General features: G+C 48.5%; 1 protein-coding gene across 2 annotated transcripts in view; it reads left to right on the forward strand.

Annotated features, from left to right (window-relative positions):
* The window catches only part of HDAC6 (histone deacetylase 6), a 35,320-nt gene extending 18,802 nt beyond the window's left edge, over nucleotides 1-16,518 (forward strand). For both annotated transcript variants that reach the window (XM_083419556.1, XM_083419557.1), the window contains exons 18-29: nucleotides 707-835; nucleotides 988-1,156; nucleotides 2,179-2,312; nucleotides 2,656-2,724; nucleotides 4,156-4,348; nucleotides 5,439-5,588; nucleotides 7,363-7,537; nucleotides 8,983-9,341; nucleotides 11,010-11,120; nucleotides 11,228-11,374; nucleotides 12,557-12,685; nucleotides 14,516-16,518. In XM_083419556.1, the coding sequence (XP_083275682.1) occupies nucleotides 707-835; nucleotides 988-1,156; nucleotides 2,179-2,312; nucleotides 2,656-2,724; nucleotides 4,156-4,348; nucleotides 5,439-5,588; nucleotides 7,363-7,537; nucleotides 8,983-9,341; nucleotides 11,010-11,120; nucleotides 11,228-11,374; nucleotides 12,557-12,685; nucleotides 14,516-14,584 (1,834 nt within the window). In that variant the 3' untranslated portion in view covers nucleotides 14,585-16,518. The remainder of the gene's footprint in view (nucleotides 1-706; nucleotides 836-987; nucleotides 1,157-2,178; nucleotides 2,313-2,655; nucleotides 2,725-4,155; nucleotides 4,349-5,438; nucleotides 5,589-7,362; nucleotides 7,538-8,982; nucleotides 9,342-11,009; nucleotides 11,121-11,227; nucleotides 11,375-12,556; nucleotides 12,686-14,515) is intronic.
* The last annotated feature ends 4,164 nt before the right edge of the window (nucleotides 16,519-20,682 follow it).

The raw sequence follows: 20,682 nt of genomic DNA on the forward strand, positions 1-20,682 counted from the left end.
TTATATCTTAAAAATATTGATCTTTCTTAATCTTTACACTTTTTTACTAATAACCTTTTAAGTTCAATCTGGTGTCGTTAAACATTCATTATCTTATAGTGTTTCTGTAAATAGTCTTTAAATTTCCTCCAGTCTTCCTTCACTGTCTCTTCTCCCTGGTCTCTGATTCTGCCAGTCATTTCTGCCAATTCCATATAGTCGATAACTTTCATCTGCCATTCTTCCAGCGTGGGTAGTTCCTGTGTCTTCCAATACTGTGTGATGAGTATTCTTGCTGCTGTTGTAGCGTACATAAATAATGTCCTGTCGTTCTTGTGAACCTGTTGGTTGACCATGCCCAGGAGAAAGGCCTCTGGTTTCTTCGGGAAGGTGTATTTAAACACTTTTTTCAATTCATTATAGATCACATCCCAGAAGGTCTTAATCCTTGGGCACGTCCACCAAAGGTGAAAGAATGTGCCTTCACTTTCTTTACATTTCCAGCATTTATTATCGGGCAAGTGATAAATTTTTGCTAGCTTGACTGGTGTCATGTACCATCTGTATATCATTTTCATAATATTCTCTCTTAAGGCATTACATGCCGTAAATTTCAAACCAGTGGTCCATAACCTTTCCCAGTCAGCTAGCATTATATTGTGACCAACATCTTGTGCCCACTTAATCATTGCTGATTTCACTTCCTCATGCTCCCTCTCTTCCATAGCCAGCATCCAGAGCTGCCTCAGAGAGTCTCCCGGATCTTCCAGCGCCACGGGGAGCTTCGCCTGACGGAAAGGTGCTGCCGGCTCCCGGCCCGGCTCGCCTCTGAAGAGGAGCTGCGGATGTGCCACAGGTGGAGATGCACCCCCCGATTGCAAGAGCCTTTGCAGCTTCTGGGAGTGGGTTAGGGTGGGTGTCCCAGAAAGGGCGGGCTAGTAACTTCTGAGGCTCCGCCCTCTTCCCGTGGGGAGGGTGCCGACTCTGGCTTGCGTCTCCTCTCTGCAGCCTGGCCTACGTGGAGACGGTGAAGTCGACGGCGGCCATGAAGCCCCGCGACCTGCATCGCCAGGGCGACCAGTACAATTCCATCTTCATCTGCGCCAGCTCCTATGAGTGCGCTCGGCTGGCGGCTGGTTCCGCGTTCAGTGCAGTAGAGGCTGTGCTCTCTGGGCAGGTGAGTGCTGGCAGCCTAGTGGGGCAGGGGGTGGCCAGTCATCTTGCTCCAGGTGCAGACCATCCTGGAGGCCTGAAGGCAGGACTGAGTGGTGGGGGACTCAGGGAAAGACCCTGGAGAGGGGGAGTCCTAGTGGGCACTGGGAAGGCAAGGACCTTCAGTCCTTGCAACTGCTTCATCAGGGCAAGACCTCCTAGAAAGTGTTGCTGAGACCACTAGGCTGGCGCTGTGGTTTGTTTCCTTCAATAAAGAATTAACTTTTTAATTTATGTATTTTTTTAAAAAATATTTTTTTTGTATTTTCAATTTTACATAAGCATATACTGTAATCCCTTCTGATTTCCCTCCCCCTCCCCCACATTGTAGATCTTAATGTAATGATTTTCCCCTCTGCATCTCTATCATAACTCTGTTTTTATAAATCCTTTGTCAGTCCATAGTTCAAATTTTTACTACAAGTTTTCTGTCAATTCTACCAGTGTTTGTAATTGTTTACAATAGGTGTTCAAATAAATTATAAACTTTCCCCATTCTTTATTAAAGACCTCCTCATGGTTTCTAATTCTTCCTGTAAGTTTTGCCCTCTTGGCATACTTCGTCAGTTTTGTCTGCCATTCTTCTTTGGTCTGAGTGATACCATCTTTCCATTTCTGCACAGCTGTGGTCGCATACATAAATAGTTTTGTCTGGTCCTTCCGGATCTCTGGTCCTATAATACCTAAAAGAAAAGCTTCTGGTTTCTTAGGAAAAGTTATTTTAAACATTTTCTTCAGTTCATTATATATCATTTCCCAGAAGTCTTTTATCATCGTACATGGCCACCACATATGATAAAATGTACCCTCTTTTTCTTTACTTTTCCAGCACATTTTAGACTTTGATTTGTACATCTTAGCTAATTTGCTAGGAGTTAAATACCAACGATACATTGAAATATTGTTTCGTTGCTGACCTGTGCCTGACTCCAGCCCTGACACTATGGTACTGATCCAAGTTCACTTTTTCCTCCTTTGCGGCATCAGGTGCAAAATGCTGTGGCCATTGTCCGGCCCCCTGGGCACCATGCTGAATCAGACACCGCTTGTGGCTTCTGCTTCTTCAACTCTGTGGCCTTGGCAGCACGTTACGCACAGCGCCTTGCTGGACGGCCTATGAGGTACAGTGGCACCTGGCTAACCCCTAAGAGGCACAGAGCACCCAGAGAGGACTAGCCACTTGACAGCAGCATTGCTGTTGTGTGCTGAGAGGGGGCGGGGCTTGCTGGTGATGAGGTCAGGGATGTAGAGGAGCACCTGAGGCCAGTTCCAGATTCGCTCCAGTCTATCTGCATAGCCCCACAGAGCGCATCTTGTTCTACAAACTTCAGCAGGTTTAGCTGTTGTTATTTGTCCCCCACCAGGAGTCCTGGGAATTGTAGTGCTGGTGGCCTGGCAGCCTATTTGCAACTCAGTTTCTAGCATAGATGTAGCTGGTTGTCCAATTCTGATTCTTTTCCTCAGGGTGATGATACTAGACTGGGATGTTCACCATGGCAATGGGACACAGCACATGTTTGAAGATGATCCCAGGTAACCTATTTTGCTTCCAATCTCCCCTGTTCAAAGAAACTCTGGCACTAAATCTCTTCCAAGGTTGCAGATGCAGGTCTTTTCAATGGAGGCTGTGAATTGGGGCAAAAAGCCTTAATACTCTGCATCAAGAAACTCATCCTCCTTATACATAGCTGGAATAAGCCATGTGGATCACATTTACTTATTAATTAAAATGTTTTAAATCCTGCTTTCCATTTTTTAAAAAAACATGCAAGGCAGTGTTAAAAACAGAGGCATCAAGTGACATAATAAATAAAAGTTTTTAAAAAAAAATTATTATTTTTTATTGGAATTTTTATTTACAACATTACATAAACCCCCCACCCCCCCAATACAGAAATCCACCCTCATTAAACGTGAACATAACATACAGTGAGCATAACATACAACAATACAAACAACCAAATAAAAGACTTCCTTTATCCTGCATCTGGCCTCCTTATTTACTTCTTATAAGCTGTTTCCTTTATGAATAATTATTAAGATTTTTCCAATTATAACTTAAATATCCACAAGGTCTTCTGCAGACATCAATTGAAACAAGTCCAGCTATGTATTTTAGGGCACTGTTTTGTGAAGTATTCATTTCCCCCATGCTTTTTGAAACTCTTGTCTAGTGTGATCTCTAACTGCCTCTGTTAATCTAGCCAGTTCAATTTACTCTAACGGTTTGTCTTGCCATTCCTTTTTTGTTGGCACAGTTTCTTTTTTGCAGTTTTTAGCAATTATTTATTAGCTAAAAACTAATTGCTAATAACTCCTGCCAACCTAGCAGTTCGAAAGCACGTCAAAGTGCAAGTAGATAAATAGGTACCACTCCGGCGGGAAGGTAAACGGTGTTTCCATGCACTGCTCTGGTTTGCCAGAAGCGGCTTAGTCATGCTGGCCACATGACCCGGAAGCTGTATGCCGGCTCCCTCGGCCAATAAAGCAAGATGAGCGCCGCAACCCCAGAGTCGGCCGCGACTGGACCTAATGGTCAGGGGTCCCTTTACCTTTAATTGCTAATAAATAAAAGTTTTAAACAAGCAGCAACAGGCAAGAATAGCCTTTGTGCTTTTTCTTCCTGCTGAACAGAGTTTTGTCTTTTAAACAAACTTTAAAACTTCTGGTTAGAAGTGTATGTAGATTTATTTTGTTATGGTCAATAGACCAGAATAGCAAGGGAAAGGGCACAAGTCATCTGTGCAAGGTGGTAGAGGCCACAAGAAAAGGGATGGGAGGTGTGTAAGCCCCTTTGAGGCTAAGCTCAGTGGTGGGATCAGGAACGACTTGCACTCCTATTCTGCCCTTGATCATCCAGTTGTGGTTGTGCAATTCCTAGGCATCCTGATTTGTATTTGGGGGGTGAGCAAGTGAAGCTGCAACGTCCCCTTTCTCTGATTGCTTCCCCTTCTTCCAAATTAGTGTCCTGTACGTCTCCCTCCATCGCTATGACAATGGAACTTTCTTCCCCACCTCCGAGGATGCAGACTATGATCGTGTGGGCCTGGGGCCTGGGGAGGGCTTCACCCTTAATGTGCCTTGGAACTGTCCCCGCATGGGGGACCCTGAGTACCTGGCTGCCTTCCATCAGATAGTCATGCCTGTCAGCTATGAGGTAGGCAATGTTTGGGGCAGGGAATGAGGGTGGATTGGTGCCAGTCTCCACTTCCTGGAAGCCCAGGCACACTCTTGGGCTTGTGGCACGGATAGGGTTCAACACAGGAACATAGGAAGGGCTCATCCACACTTCAGCTTGTCCCTTGCCTAGAAAGCACAGATCCGAGCAGTTTTCCCCTTGTCCCGCTCCTTTCCCAGGGGAAACCTGCTCTTTAGCTGTAAAACCTGACTGCCATTTGTTCCGATTGAGCGCTAAAGAATGGCATTCCCCAGGGGAAAGCAGCAGGGGAAGAGGGAAGTGCGGATGAGCCTTGCCTGACATCAGCTCTCCAGGGTTTCCAGCAGCAGTCTCTCCCAGCCCTATCCAGAGATGCCAGGGATTGCAAAGCCAATGCTCTAACCACTGAGCTATGGCCCTTCCTCAAGGAGCAGCCATGGCTTCTCCCAATGAATGGGTAGTTTGGGGAGGGTGTGACAATGCTGTAAAGAGGCTCCTAACCAGCACTGCTCCTTTATAAGTGCCAGAAAGAGAAAATGATTGGTGAAGTAGTTAGTAGCATGGATGTGCTTTCAGACTTGTAAATAAGTGCTAGACTGCAGCAACGGAAAATGGTTAACTGGTTAAGTGCAAGCAGTATTTGTGCTGGGCTGGACGTAGTCCTCACCATTGACAGTGCTGGCTGGGGCTGACGGGAACTGGAGTCTTTGGAGGGCCATCCCTGTCCCAGGTAGATGGATATGCCTAATAGATCTGAGGAGTTAGAAAAGGGCTGAGGGAGCAGCATTCTTCTGTACTGCATCTCTGGGCAGGGAGGAAGAGCGAGAAGTGGAGCTACAGGGAACAAGGCAGAGGGCCTTCTCGGTAGTGGCCACTCCCCACATGGAATGCCCTCCCATCGGATGTTAAGATGTTAAAACATTTAGGAAACATCTGAAGGCAGCCCTGTATAGTGAAGCTTTTTAAGGTTTAATGTTTTTATATATGCTGGGAGCTGCCCAGAGTGGCTGGGGCAACCCAGTCAAATGGGCAGGGTACAAATATTTTATTATTATTATTAAGGGGAATTAAGGGCCTCTTTCATTTGCAGTTCAATCCAGAGCTGGTCCTGGTTTCTGCTGGCTTTGACGCTGCTCGAGGGGACCCGCTGGGCGGATGCCTCGTGACTCCAGAATGCTACGCACACATGACCCATCTGCTCCTGGGTCTGGCCGGAGGCAAGGTGGCAGTTGTCTTGGAGGTAGGACAGAGTGCACGCCTTTTGCTTCTTGGGGTGCACGGCTTGTGAGACATCTCCAGGGCCAGGAAACACCCGGTTGTTCAGAAGGGGGTGGGGTACTGCAGGACAGTAAATGCAGGGCTGGCATCCACAGCAAACAATTCCGACAGAGCGGTGAAAAGAAACAATATTTATTTTTGGAGCTGGAACCCTGCGGGGTGGTAAAAGGTGGGGAGAATGCTTCAGGTGGAAATAGGGAAATAGTTAAGTACACCTTCTCCATTTCAAGGCCTGGACATTTTGCGAAGGGGAAAGGGCTGCCAGGGTTGGCACTGCAGCACAGTGACTCGAGTTTGCCTCTCAGCGAATGGCTGCCACTCATTGCTGTGGGAAAAGCAGACTTTCTGCACTTGGAGGCACCTGTGCTGTGGGGCAGGACTCTGCCCTGGGTTCAGCTTTGACAGAGAAGAAGAGATGACAGCCGTGATGCAAACCTGAATGTCACCTTCAGAGGTCCTGCCAAGGCATTAGCAGTGGGCATTTTACTTGTAGTAGAAACAGTCCTCATTTGCCCTCTGCCTTTTATAGCAAGTAGGGGCTCGGTTCCCATGTCTAAAAAGCACAGATCCAAGCAGTTTCTCCCTTGACCCGCTCCTTTCCCAGGGTAAACCCTCTCCTTAGCTTTAAATAGGAGCAAACATCAATCCAAAGAAAACACAAATTGCCGTTTGCTCTCATTGAGTGCTAATGAGTGGGTTTTCCTGGGGGAAAGCAGTGGGGCATGTGTGAACGAGCCCTAAGTAATCAAAGCCAACATTTCTACACTTGCCATCCCCATAGTCTCTACTTAAAGGCTGCTGGTGTAGCCTAGTGGCTAAGCAGGTGAACTGCAACTCAGGAAGCCTCTGGTTTGGAATCTCGCCCCGTCATGAACTCGTTAGGTGCTCTTGGGCAAGCTGTACCCTCTGAGCCTTAACCCATCTGCAACCTGACTATAATGATTTCCGGCCTGCTTTAAAAGGTTTGTTGTGACAATTACCACAAGACAACGTAGGTGCAAAGTCTGTTGTACCCTTGAGCATTATGCATCATACTTTTCCGTGTATTAGACGAGGTTTTTTTTACTCTAAAATAAAGTTTAAAATGGGGGGGGGGGGTCATCTTATACATGGACAGTGCAGAGGGGGGACGGGTGATTGGTTGCAGCCGCGAGCAGGATTTAGGGATTGGGTGGGTGAATGGTGTCTGCGTCAAGGGCTGCTTTGGATTGGCTGCTGCTTTGTCAAGTGGGTGGGTTATTTGTGGATGTGTCAAGGGCTGCTTTGGATTGGCTGCCACCTCGGCAATTTGGTGTGCGTTGCTTGCGATTGTTAGTGTTTGTCAGTTGGGTGAGTGATTTTCTGCACCCCCCTCCTCAAAAAATAGCTCAACAACTCTGGTCAATCCTCTGGGCCATTTCCCCCCATTTTCTTTAATTTTAGTCCCCCAAAATATGGAGCGTCTTATACATGGGGGCATCTTATAGACAGAAAAGTAAAGTCGGCCTTCTTTTCATTGTTGCTGCCTCACATTTTCCCCTCCATCATGGCACACAGCAGCCATCATCATTCACGGCCCCACCTCCCCAGTAGACCCAGTGACAGTGGGTCATGAGAAGGTTCTTTTTTGTATTTTGAATGCCAACAGAGGTTCTTTGGGATAGCAAATTCCACATCTCCATCGTGAACATGCAGGACCCGTACGTGGTTGCATCTGGGGTGCAATTTCTCTGAACTTTCCCTTCCCCCTTTTCCAGGGCGGCTACAACCTAGAATCGATCTCGGAATCCATGACCATGTGCACACGCAGCCTCCTGGGGGATCCTCTGCCCCCGCTGGGACGCCTCAAGGCCCCCCACCCCAGTGCCCTGCAGTCTTTGGCCAATGCAGCCGCTGTGCACCGCAAGTACTGGGCAAGCCTGCGGCTGGAAGGTGAATTGTCTCTCTCCTGTCCTCCTCTGTTCCTTGGTGGCAGGTGCTCTGCATCAGAACTATTGCAATGTAGAGGGTAAGGGTGTGAGCTGGGGGCTGATAGGTCTTTGCTGTGAATTCACAGAGTGGCCTTTAGGCATAGCTCTGTTTGTCAGCCTCATCACCCTCCCCCCTCGCCTCTCCTGTGGGTCAGGGAGTAACACTGCTGGGTTGATGTAAACATTACTGTAGGGGTGGTGGACTCTGGATTCTGCCAATTTTGCATATCAAATGTTTTCAGTTCCAACCTGCCAAGTTGGGTGTCTGCTGCAGATGAAAGGCAGCAACAGGGCACATCTCAACCTGCTGAGCAGCTTTAAAGGTCCTGGGGGCAACTGCCAGGAAAGTCCCAATACAGGGGGTGGAGATTGGGTTGTGACTCTCCCACATAGGTGCAGCCCATTCTCTGTGTGGGCCGTGTTTCAATACTCATTGCAAAAGAGGGCGAGGCAGAGAGGCTGCAGCTGAATAAGTTTACAGGGAAGCATAGAGGAGAGGCCTGAAGTTAAAAGTGCACAGGTAAGGCAGTGATCAGACCTGAGACTCCAAAGAGATGGAGGGGGAAGAAGGCTTTGTGGTGGAATAGTTCTGTGGCTATTCAGAAGAAAATGCCCTGGAATGCAGAAAGTGTTGGTCAAAGCCACTTTCTCCACAGAGCACATGCCTTGCTTTCTTACATCATGTGGTGAAAGCCCCACATTTCCTTTGCTAAGGCACTTGTGGAAGATCACTGCAGCTGGTGCTCACGGCCTGCTCAACCGCAGCCTCTCTTTATATCCTCCTGAAGCTTCAAGGTGCATGTTAGGCAAGCTTCAACCCTTCATCTGGGGGTAATCTCCGGTGATATCTGGCTCCTCTGCAAAAACTACACAGGGAAGGAAGTAAGACAGCTTGTTGGGGGGGGGGGATATTTCAGGGCGATTGTGATGTCAGCAGCTTTTAATCTCAAGGTTGTGGGTTCGAGCCCCACGTTGGGCAAAAGATTCCTGCATTGCAGGGGATTGGACTAGATGATCCTCACAGTCCCTTCCAACTCTGCAGTTCTATGATCCTGCGCACCTAGCAACCAGCACACCTCAGGAGGAGGGCAAAGAAGTCTCCTCCTGAGATGGCACTGAGGATTGGTAGAATGACTGCTGATGTCACAACATCCCCTTATCTACATGACACTGCCAGGAGGGGGTGAGCTTCAGAACAGGACCGGAGAGAGTTGGGGGAGGAGGCAGGGGCCTGAGGACAGGGGTGAGAAGAAGCAGGTGCCAGGAGACAGAAAAGTGAGGCAAAACAGGCCAGGAAGGGAAGCTGGAGTTGGCACTCTCCTATCTCTCTGGCTCCGTTTGGAACAATTGGACGGCAGCTCAGTGGTTGTGGGAAGAGGAGGAGCAACCTATATCTTGTCTCCCCAGTGCCTGCTCCTCTGTGGGAGAAGCCCAGGACTCGAGCTGGGAAAGGAACTCCCATTCCAGATGAAATCCCCCCGGAGGCCCCCCAGGAGCTGCTTCAGAGCCCCGGCGCTCAACCTGTGAATACCTTGAATGATGCCGTTTTGGCTCTGAGCTCCCTCCAGCTGGAAGACCGCCTTGCCGAGGAGGCAGAGACAGCTTCCAGTTCCCTCTCACCCGATTCCAGTCCGGTGGGCGAAGAGGCTGGGCACAAGGTTGGGGCCTCGCCTGGAGAAGCTGAGCCAGCAGTGGATACCCAGAAGGAAGGCATGTCGACAGGGAGCTCCACGGGTGGAGCGGAGTCTCCTGGCAAAGAGGCAGAGGTAGGTGCCAGGCAGCTGTGCCAGTGCAAGCCATAGTGTGAGGGCTCACCCACACTTGCGCTTGCCTTGCTGCTTTCCCCTGGGGAAACACACCATTTACCGCTTAATCAGAGCAAAGCAATTGGGGTTTCTCTGGATTGGTGTTAGCTCTGATTTAGAACAAAAGAGCAGGTTTTTGTTGGGATTTGCAGGATGATGAGTAAGTCTGCAGGCTTCAACAGGCTGATGCAATACTCTGTGAAGTGCTGGGTCAGAGTGACTCCGTAGGAATGTGATTAATGTGATTGGCTATCACCTGTTTTAAAAAGGAAAGCCTGTTCAACAGTAAGTGTGGTGGTTGTGCTGTGGTGTGGTGGTGCTGTGGTGGAGAGTATTCGTTTGCCTTAAGGAGCAGGTACTCTGTATGGGGGACCCGGGTGGCGCTGTGGGTAAAAGCCTCAGCGCCTAGGACTTGCCGATCGAAAGGTCGGCGGTTCGAATCCCCGCGGTGGGGTGCGCTCCCGTCGCTCGCTCCCAGCGCCTGCCAACCTAGCAGTTTGAAAGCACCCCCGGGTGCAAGTAGATTAATAGGGACCGCTTACTAGCGGGAAGGTAAACGGCGTTCCGTGTGCTGTGCTGGCTTGCCAGATGCAGCTTGTCACGCTGGCCACGTGACCTGGAAGTGTCTGCGGACAGCGCTGGCTCCCGGCCTATAGAGTGAGATGAGCGCACAACCCTAGAGTCTGTCAAGACTGGCCCGTACGGGCAGGGGTACCTTTACCTTTACTCTGTATGGACTGTTTTTGTAAATACCTGTATATAGCTCACATTAAAAAGACTGCACCGGAAAAACCTGGGACTCTGAGCGTTTCTGCTAAAAGCGCCGCGAGGAATTCGCGACAGTTTTCTGGGGGAAAGGCAAACCCATGCCTAGAAAGCAAGAGACAAATGGAAAATACTGCTTTTAATATTCAGTTGGAAGCCGCCCAGAGTGGCTGGGGAAACCCAGCCAGATGGGCAGCGTATAAATAATAAATTATTATTATTATTATTATTTATTATTATTAAAACTGCTTGGGCCTGTGCTTTCTAGGCATGGGAGAAGCAGAAGTGTGAACGAGCGCTGATTTGTGTTGTAAATCTGACTGGAGCTTTTAAAACTGGGACAGACATTTGAAAGTTTGTCAGGGACAAAGGAGGAGTGATCCTGGGGGTGCCTGTAACAGCCGGGAGGGAACTCTGGGAATTGGAGCTCTGCGAGGGAAAATAGTAATCTCTTAGCAACTTTTAACAAAATTCAGCATCCTTGAATTCTGAGATCTGTAATTCATGAACAGTGCTAAGAGTTGTTAGTAAAGGTAAAGGGACCCCTGACTGTTAGGTCCAGTAGTGGACGACTCTGGGGTTGCGGTTTCTTTTATAAATAAGAAAACACAACAGAAAGGGGGGCTAAGTTGCTCCCACACAAGCCTTTTCCTCCAAAAGGAGGGCAGGGGGCTGGTTGCGCTCCCCTCCCACTTCACTGCTTGTGTTTCTACATACTGGAGGCTCATTTATTCTAGAACTGTAGCATTGCCCGTGGTGTGCTTGGAATGGAAAATCGCAGGGTTTCAGGTCTCTCTGATATCTGAAGCAAGACTTGACCCTAAATCTCTCTTCTTTTTCCTCCATCGCCCCTCCTTCAACCAGGGAAGCCCACCGGCTGTCCCCCCAATGCTAGCAGAGGTTATTCTGCTTGACGAAGCTGCAGGTGGCTGCTCTTCCTCCTGTGACCCGCTTGAAGAAGACCTGGCAGATGAAGTGAGTTTGGGGAGAGATGGGAGGGTACCTGGGATTGGATTTTCTGGGCTTGGCCGGGGTGGAGGTTGGGTGCCAGGATGCAGAGATGATACTCTCTCTCTTTCTAGGGGCTGTTTTATGCTGTGACTCCCTTGCCATGGTGCCCCCACCTCGACTCGGTGCTCCCTGTGCCTTCCCTTGGCTTGAATGTGCTGGAGCCCTGTGCAGAATGTGGCAGTGTGGCAGAGAATTGGGTCTGTCTGATTTGTTACAAGGTAAGGTGGGCAAAGTGCAAGTAGATAAATAGGTACCGCTCCGGCGGGAAGGTAAATAGCGTTTCCGTGTGCTGCTCTGCTTTGCCAGAAGTGGCTTAGTCATGCTGGCCACATGACCCGGAAGCTGTAAACTGGCTCCCTTGGCCAATAAAGCAAGATGAGCGCCGCAACCCCAGAGTCGGCCACGACTGGACCTAATGGTCAGGGGTCCCTTTACCTTTACCTTTACCTTTAAGGTGGGCAAGCGGGGGGGGGGGGGCTTAGGTAAACTGGGAGTGACCCCCACCATCCATAAAGTGAATTAACAGTACCTGGTTTTTAGGTTTTTGCTTTTTTAAGGGTTGTGTTTTAGTTGGTTTAACAGCTAACAGATAAGCTATCACTACTGGAGCTTCGGTAATGGGGGAACCTCAAATGATGGCAGTCTGGAGGGGGGGATTAGGGTGAGTTTTGTTAATAACTCAGTGGGGTTTTGGACCTATATCTCCCCAGTCCTAGCCCAGTGCTCTTAATTGCCACACTATGCTGTCTTTTTGTACCCCAGTTACATTTTCGTTGGGAAAGATTGTTTTTTCCCCCTTTGCCTCCTTGCTGTGGGGTTCACTGGATTTGTTGTATGCAAGGAGATTTCTCTCCATGTTGTATTGTCCTTAAACACGTTGAGGCGCTGTGCAGACTGCCTTCTGCGGCCTGCTGACTTGCCCCCTTGAGTTCTCTGAGGTGATCCACTCCACAGTACAGTGGTACCTCTGGTTACGTACTTAATTCGTTCTGGAGGTCCATTCTTAACCTGAAACTGTTCTTAACCTGAAGCACCACTTTAGCTAATGGGGCCTCCTGCTGCTGCCGCGCCGCTGGAGCACGATTTCTGTTCTCATCCTGAAGCAAATTTCTTAACCTGAGGTACTATTTCTGGGTTAGCGGCGTCTGTAACCTGAAGCGTATGTAACCCGAGGTACCACTGTATCTGCTTTCTGTCTTCCTCCTCTGCTTCTGATACTTGCCAGATGGGGTGCTGATGTGTGGTCCGTCCTCTCTAAGAGCAGAAGACTTGAGCTTCAGATAGCTGTCCTTGGTTTATTCATTTTCAAATGAGTCTGTTTGGTCCATTCCCAAGGTTAGTCTTGTCTTTTGGAGCCGTTTCCACCATCATCTAAGCCTGCCTTCTTCCACCCCATTCAGGTTTGCTGTGGCCGCTACATTAAGCAACATATGGTAGCTCACAACTCAGAGTCTGGGCATCCGCTGGTTCTTAGCTTTGCGGACCTCTCTGTCTGGTGCTATGGATGCCAAGCCTATGTCCACCACCCGGTGAGTTGTGTTGTGCTTCGGTACTTTTCTCACCCTTTCCTTTCCCAGGGGTTTGCCCTTCAGCTTGGAAATACCAAACCAGTGTGATGAGATGCACATTTGCTTGGGGAATGGACACCCCCATCAGTCCTGTCATTCAAGACAAATGATACATAGCCATCTGAGCTGCAGTGCTTGGTTGAACATCAGTTGGGGTTGCAAATCATGACCTGAGGCTTGGGAGGTGGTGTGAAGAGATTCCACCCCTCTTGGGGAGCCCGAAGATAATCTGATGGCTGTTGCTTTTAAGGGGTTCCAGCCCCAGCGCACTTGGAGTGACATAATCTGGTTTGCCACTGAACTAGTTTACTTGGGTACTGAATTCACTGTGTGCATTATGCTTTCCCCCATTGAGATACAAAAGTAAGCTTTTGGCAGCTTTTGAACAGGAACAGCCAGTGCTTTTTTTCTTAAAAAATGTTTAGGGGTACTCTCATTTTGACTCAAGAAAATCACCATTTTATAGTTCAACTCGGAAAAAATAAATACAGTAAATGGACAAAAGTACAAAGATTCATAAAATGTTTAGGGGTATGTGTACTCCTGCGTACCCCCAGAGAAAAAGAACTGGGAACAGCAAATAAGGGCTTTGTTTCACTCTAGCTCTTTTTAAGAAAAAAGTTTGATTGACAGTGGCATTAAAGAAGAGTGTGGGTGGAATGTTCCATTATTATTGACAAGAGATTGTTCTCTGATGGGGCCAACTTCTTCCATTAACAGAGAATCCAGAGGGATTTCTCTCCCACCTGGGGCTATTCCGTTCCATTATGCTGAGAGCAGAGCAAATTCGCTCTTTGCAGAGAGGATTCTGTGAACTGCATGGAATGTGTTTCTGCTGGCAGCACAGAAGGTTTTTTGCCTTGCTGTCTGCTATGGTGGAATTTTATGTACGTAATTAATGATGTAGTTAATTACTTTATCATGACATTAACCCACACCACTGATTTCAACACAGAGGCCATTCATTTCAGTGCAAAGGAAACCACTTCAAATGGGGTAAAAATGTCATCATTTGCAGACTGAAAACAGCTAGAGTGAATGCCAATCATATTCACTCGATTGATTTTCTTTCCGGACATGGGATGAATAAGCAAACACTGGCCGTTTCTGTTGCCCACTGGAAATTTCCAACATCCCTGTAGCAGGGAGAGTGCAAAGTCCCACCCAGTAAGAAGCTACACTCCTTCAAAGGAATTATTTTCCCTTCATGAGAAATGAAACAAAACAGCAGCCATGCTTCTTCAGGAAAACAGCGTGGTGAAAAGTAGTATTTTGAAAGCAAATGACTTCTCTTTTCCAGCCCCATCTCCTGAATAATCCTAGGCTTCTGCTTCGGAATAGTGGCAGCTGATGCGTCCAAAAAGTGGGAGGTGCTCCAAGTGCCAGGCTCCTGTGTTACCTTCCTGACGTTTTGGATCACAACTCCCATCTTTTGGAAGGCACCCCTAGACTAGGGAGTGAGTCCTATTGCTCCTAATGGGACTATTTTCTGGGTTGACTTCAACTGAGACATTATGCGAGCAGAACAACTTAGTGCTCACACAACAGAAATCTTCCAGGGCCCTGGCTCCACATTCCCCTATTTTGGGGATTTGCGCTTCCTTCCGTTAGTGGGAGGTGACTGCCCACCCAGGTGCAGTGGTAGAATCCACTGCAAAGGAACCTTCACCACCAGCAATGCTCTTTGTGCTTGAGGTTTTCTTGAATTGTGGTCTGATTTGACACTCTTTTGTGCGTTTATTATCATTATTATTATTAGTATTGTTCCTTTGGGCTTCTCCCCTCTCCCAGATTCTCTTTGAAGCCAAGAGCCAGGCTCACCGGCTGAAGTTTGGCGTGGACATGGCAGTACCTTCCTAAAGCAACTCCCTTTGTAAGGAGCAGCTAATACAAAATGCAGCACAATCTACCATCGTTTGACCTCACTGAACTGAACCTGATGCTTCAAGGGCTCTTGATGTGCCAAATAATAGTCAGCAATCATCAATGCAATACCACCAGCAGCCACGAATCAAACACCAGCGACCTCATTGCTTCCACAAGGACAAAGAATGTTCCTTTCTGGTGTATTCCACGATTGGGTCCATTTCAAAACAACCTTGGGGATTTCTTCACTTCCGGGCAGAGGTGACTTGCTTTCCCTGTTGCTGAAGAAGCGCATGTTTTTCTTGGAAAGGCAGGCATTTATCTCTGCTCACATTTCCAGAGTCTGATTGCACAACACACCCATTCCATCCTGTCTCAAAATGCCACATATTTTTTCCAAATCACCCTCTCTCCTCCATACTAAAGTTGCTTTATGCTAGGTTGGAGGGAAACCATGCTGAACTGAGAAAGGAGGGATGATAATAATGATGATGATGATAATTTATTATTTATATCCCTCCCATCTGGCTAGGTTTCCTCAGCCACTCTAGAGGGATGTATTCCTCTTATCTCCTCTCCCCTCTGCCCGCCCCCATTAATCAAGAACATTTCTGCAACTAGTTGAGACAAAAGCATGTTTTGGGCAAGCGGAATCCTGTGGCTAGGAGAGGTTCATCTCCAGAAGGCTTGAAATATAAACGGTTGGAGGTCCAAGTTCCTCTAAACTGAGTGACATCCCACAATTATATACATATATATATTTGATGAGAGTCTTCGGTTTGCTTGTTCCAAGGTTCTACAGTATTTGGTGCTGCATGTAGCAGAGAACATGCAAGATGCTTGAGAGGATGGCCTAAGGGGTCTTATAGAGACAGGAGCATGGGATCTGAAAGGCTCTTGTCTGATGCCGTGAAGGCTATCTTATCATTCTTCTAAGGCCAGATTCTCACATTCTTCCCATACCTGCCCCATCACTGTATGTGGACTCAAAATTGTGTGTGTGTTTCTTTCTCTCTCTCTCTCTCTCTCTCTCTCTCTCTCTCTCTCTCTCTGTGTGTGTGTGTGTGTGTGTGGCAGCTCATCTGTGAAGGTGGGTGTAAAATGGGGCCATTTAAAACTCTGCTTTCAGCATGCCAGAGCTGCATTATTCGCACACTGTTTCCTGCAGTATTTGGGCATCCTGCAGTTCTGCTGCAAAAGGAGAATGTGAGAACTGGGCCTTGGTTACTGTGCTTGTGGGAAATGTTTGCTGGGCTGTCGTCTTAAGCAAGGAGCACGGCCAGTCCTTCCAAAGGGCAACCGAGAGCTGTACCCTGGGCAATGAGCGGCAGGGGTGGGCAAATGGAAAAGGCTTTGTCAACCCTGTCTGGCTCAAAGTGGTTCAGAGGAGCACCTTCCTTACTGGATTCCGGGGCAACCACAGATTGCCCCTCACCTTGAACTAATAAAAAACCCGAATGGGGTCAGGGTCAAGGCGACGCATAACTCTGTCCATAAAAAAAGAGGTTTGAGAAAAGATGGGTTGAAAAGGGCTTATGGGGAGGGTGGTGGGGGTGTGTCAGTTTTATCAGGGCCGGCCCTGGTAAGCTGGGGGGCGGGGGGGGGGTGCCTATAGGGCAGAGATGGGGAACCTGTCATCCTCTGGATATTATTGGGCTTCAGCTCCCATCATCCCTGACCACATTGGCCATGCTGGCTGGGATTGGGGAGTTCAACACAGTTCCCCCCTCTTCCTTGCTAAAGGGGCCGAACTCATACCATGATATAAAGGAGGGGGGGTGGGGGTTCACTGAACCTTTAGAAGTGGGGAGTTAGTTACATTATAGCCTAAAAAAATCCTTTGCATATGATTACTTCCTTTGCCATTGTTTCTCTGCTCGATTTTATAATCTTTCTAATTATTCAAATAAAGTGTTTCTGTGAATGGAGTGGCTGTGTTTTAGATCTGGGGAGGGGGGACAGATTGCTTGGTCCAATGCTAAGCCATTTAAATTGTGATCCCATGACTGTGCCCTCCTCGTGGGCTGCCACTGGGGCCATGCCTATGCTCTGCCCACTGGCTGCTAGTGCCCTCTCTGCTTCCTCGTGACGTATACCCTCGTGACACATGACCCTTGGGGAGGCTTTGCACACCTGATGACCTGCTAGAGTCTCTGTGTGTAATAGAAACTCATTCTCTTCCATTTCTGACACATCCCCCCTTGGTCATCTGTCAAAACTATGGGCAGGATGCAGCTGGGGCTGAGGCTGGTGGGTGTTTTGCCAGATGTGTGGGTTTGTCATTCTGCTTCTAAATTTGTATTTATCCCAGTCTGTTCCAGAGATTCAGGCAAGTTTCCTCCACCTCCTTATCCCTGTCCAGCAAATGCCAGTTCACTGGATGCAGCCTTTGAGTAAGCCACGGCAGTTTACAAAAGATACTTGGTTTCAAAAATAAAAAGGTAAAGGGGCTCCTGACCATTAGGTCCAGTCGTGGCCGACTCTGGGGTTGCAGCACCAATCTCACTTTATTGGCCGAGGGAGCCGGTGTACAGCTTCCGGGTCATGTGGCCAGCATGACTAAGCTGCTTTGGCGAACCAGAGCAGCGCATGGAAACGCCGTTTACCTTCCCGCCAGAGCGGTACCTATTTATCTACTTGCACTTTGACGTGCTTTCGAACTGCTAGGTTGGCAGGAGCAGGGACCGAGCAACCGGAGCTCACCCCGTCGCGGGGATTCGAACCGCCAACCTTCTGATTGGCAAGTCCTAGGCTCTATGGTTTAACCCGCAGCACCACCTGCATCCCATAGTTTCACACATAGTTTGTCACAAAATCCGCTTGCAGTTTTTCCAGCCTGGTCCCTTAAGGATCTTCTTTTCACCTACCTTCCGGTTATCCATAATGTTGTGTTGATCCACCAGAGTTGGTCCACACCTATATATACCTTTCTGCCTTGGGTGATCTGATGCCACACTTGGTGAAACCCTTGCTCCAATGATGGAAAGATTTTTGACAGTACCCACTTTTCAGATATAGTTTGATGGCCTTAACTCCTTACTCACTGCAGTCCTGCACATTTGTGCCGCACATAGGAATTCAGCAGATCATGGAGCTTGGTCTGAGCACAAGAGGGGGACAGGCTGCATCTTCTCCCTCTGATAGCCTTGGCAAAAACAATAGGATTTTTCGCCTCTTTAATAGCAAACTCTTGTGATCAAAACTTTTGTGGCTCTTAGGTCTGCAGCCTAAGTCATTCGGGCTCAGCAAGTCTGTGTGTGTGTGTGTGTGTGTGTGTGTGTGTGTGTGTGTGTGTGTGTTTTAAAAAACACTCCAGACATATTTGTGTTTGCATGATGCCACAAGTTGGTATGTTTGCTGAAAGGTCAGAGCAAGTGGTGTCGTAAATCCCAGAGGCTATGACCCAAACCTCAGGAAGAACTTTCTGACAGGAAGAACTGTTCAACAGTGGAAGAGATTCTCTTGAAAAGTGGTGGACTCTCCTACCTTGGAGGCTTTTAACCAGAGATTGGATGGCCACCTGTCTTGGATGCTTTAGCTGAGATTCCTGCATTGCAGGGGGCTAGACTAGATGACCCTCGGCGTCCCTTCCAACTCTACAATTCTATGACTCTAAGTAGTTCAGCGTTCTTAACATCACACCATCCCCCATATTGCAGGTGAGATGGCGGGTAGAGAGACTTCCGTTGCTCCAGCACCACCTACTTGAATGCACGGCAGCGACAAGGTCTTCACAGAGAACTCAGAGCTCTGGCATTTAGGTCTAGCTTTCGCTGTGATGCCCACCTTGTGTCTGAACTGCATCACCACAACTGGCCTCTGACATGGCTAAATGCTTGTCCGTAACGGCTTAAATGGCGGGTGGCGCTGTGGTCTAAACCACAGAGCCTAGGGCTTGCCGATCGGAAGGTCAGTGGTTCGAATCCCTGTGATGGGGTGAGCTCCCGTTGCTCGGTCCCTGCTCCTGCCAACCTAGCAGTTCAAAAGCATGTCAAAGTGCAAGTAGATAAATAGGTACTGCTCTGGCGGGAAGGTAAATGGCGTTTCCGTGCGCTGCTCTGGTTCACTGGAAGTGGCTTAGTCATGCTGGCCACGTGACCCGGAAGCTGTCTGCAGACAAACGCCGGCTCCCTCGGCCAGTAAAGCGAGATGAGCGCCACAACCCCAGTCGCCCGGGACTGGACTTAATGGTCAGGGGTCCCTTTACCCTTAACGGCTTAAATTCTTTGTGTGGAGGAGCCTCCCAGCACTAGAGCCCTAGCAGTCTGAAGCCCAGGCACAGGTGTGTAACTTCTGTGAACTAGAACATTGTACAGTTGTTCTTTATAACATATCGTTGCAAAGGTTGCGTAGAACTCTCAATCTCTGCCAGGCGGTAGAAGATTCCCGGGAGTCCCAGGCGCTTACCCTGGGGTGCATTTCCACTGGGAATCAAGGTGCGGCAGAGACTGCTGTGCCATTAAGAAATACTATTTATTCTACACACATTTACACCAGAAGCTTTCAACGGAGGGTTTAAAGCATTTGCATCTCAAGAGGGGCTTGTTCCCCCAGCACTGCAGCCATCTCCCCTGCCTCTGTTGCAATCCGCCAAGATGGTTCTGCCCTTTGGCCCCGCATTGAGGTCTGCCTTGTTCCCAGAAACCCCCTGGGAAAGAGCAACTCCTCCCCTTCTGTTTGCTATTCCAAGTCTAATTTTAAATGGGCACATTTTTCCTGTGTGACATCACTCCTCCCTCCCCACCTGCCAACCTTGGCACCCCTGTTTTGCACAGACCCAAGGATCCTTCTTTGATGGCCATTGTTTCATAGTTTGCACGTTTGGCAAAAGAAGTGCTTGCAGCCTGTATTTTCCCTCCAATATCCCAAAGCCTAGACAGCATCTTAAAAAGCAGAGACATCACCTTGCCAACAAAGGTCGGCATAGTTCAAGCTCTGGTTTTCCCAGTAGTGATGTATGGAAGTGAGAGCTGGACCATAAAGAAGGCTGATCGCCGAAGAATGGATGCTTTTGAATTATGGTGCTGGAGGAGACTCTGGAGAGTCCCATGGACTGCAAGAAGATCAAACCTCTCCATTCTTAAGGAAATCAGCTCACTGGAAGGACAGATCGTGAAGCTGAGGCTCCAAGACTTTGGCCACCTCATGAGAAGAGAAGACTCCCTGGAAAAGACCCTGATGTTGTGGGAAAGATGGAGGGCAGAGGACAAGATGGTTGGACAGTGTTCTTGAAGCTACCAATATGAGTCTGAACAAACTGTAGAAGACAGTGGAAGCCAGGAGTGCCTGGCGTGCTCTGGTCCATGGGGTCACGAAGAGTCGGACACGACTAAACAACAGCAACAACAAATCCCAAAGGTTAGCTAAATACTACTGTTTATTTTTATTTTTTTACCATTCACTAACAGACGCGGGTGGCGTTGTGGGTAAAACCTCGCCTAGGACTTGCCGATCACATGGCCGGCGGTTCGAATACCTGCGGCGGGGTGCGCTCCCGTCGTTCAGTCCCAGCGCCTGCCAACCTAGCAGTTTGAAAGCACCTCCGGGTGCAAGTAGATAAATAGGAACCGCTTACCAGTGGGAAGGTAAACGGCGTTCCGTGTGCTGTGCTGGCTCACCAGATGCGGCTTGTCACACTGGCCACGTGACCTGGAAGTGTCTGCGGACAGCGCTGGCTCCCGGCCTATAGAGTGAGATGAGCGCACAACCCTAGAATCTGGCAAGACTGGCCCGTACGGGCAGGGGTACCTTTACCTTTACCTAACAGACTCTAGCAAGATCTATGACAATACAGAGGTACCTCGGGTTACATACGCTTCAGGTTACATACGCTTCAGGTTGCAGACTCTGCTAACCCATAAATAGTACCTCAGGTTAAGAACTTTGCTTCAGGATGAGAACAGAAATCGTGCTCTGGCGGCACGGCGGCAGCAGGAAGCCCCATTAGCTAAAGTGGTGCTTCAGGTTAAGAACAGTTTCGGATTAAGAACGGACCTCTGGAACGAATTACGTACTTAACCTGAGGTACCACTGTATGGATATACGGTATATGTTGTATATAAGTCGATAATAATATTTAAAAATCTACTGTG

Source organism: Podarcis tiliguerta (genome assembly GCF_965153285.1).
Source record: "Podarcis tiliguerta genome assembly, chromosome: 17".
Classification (NCBI taxonomy): domain Eukaryota; kingdom Metazoa; phylum Chordata; class Lepidosauria; order Squamata; family Lacertidae; genus Podarcis; species Podarcis tiliguerta.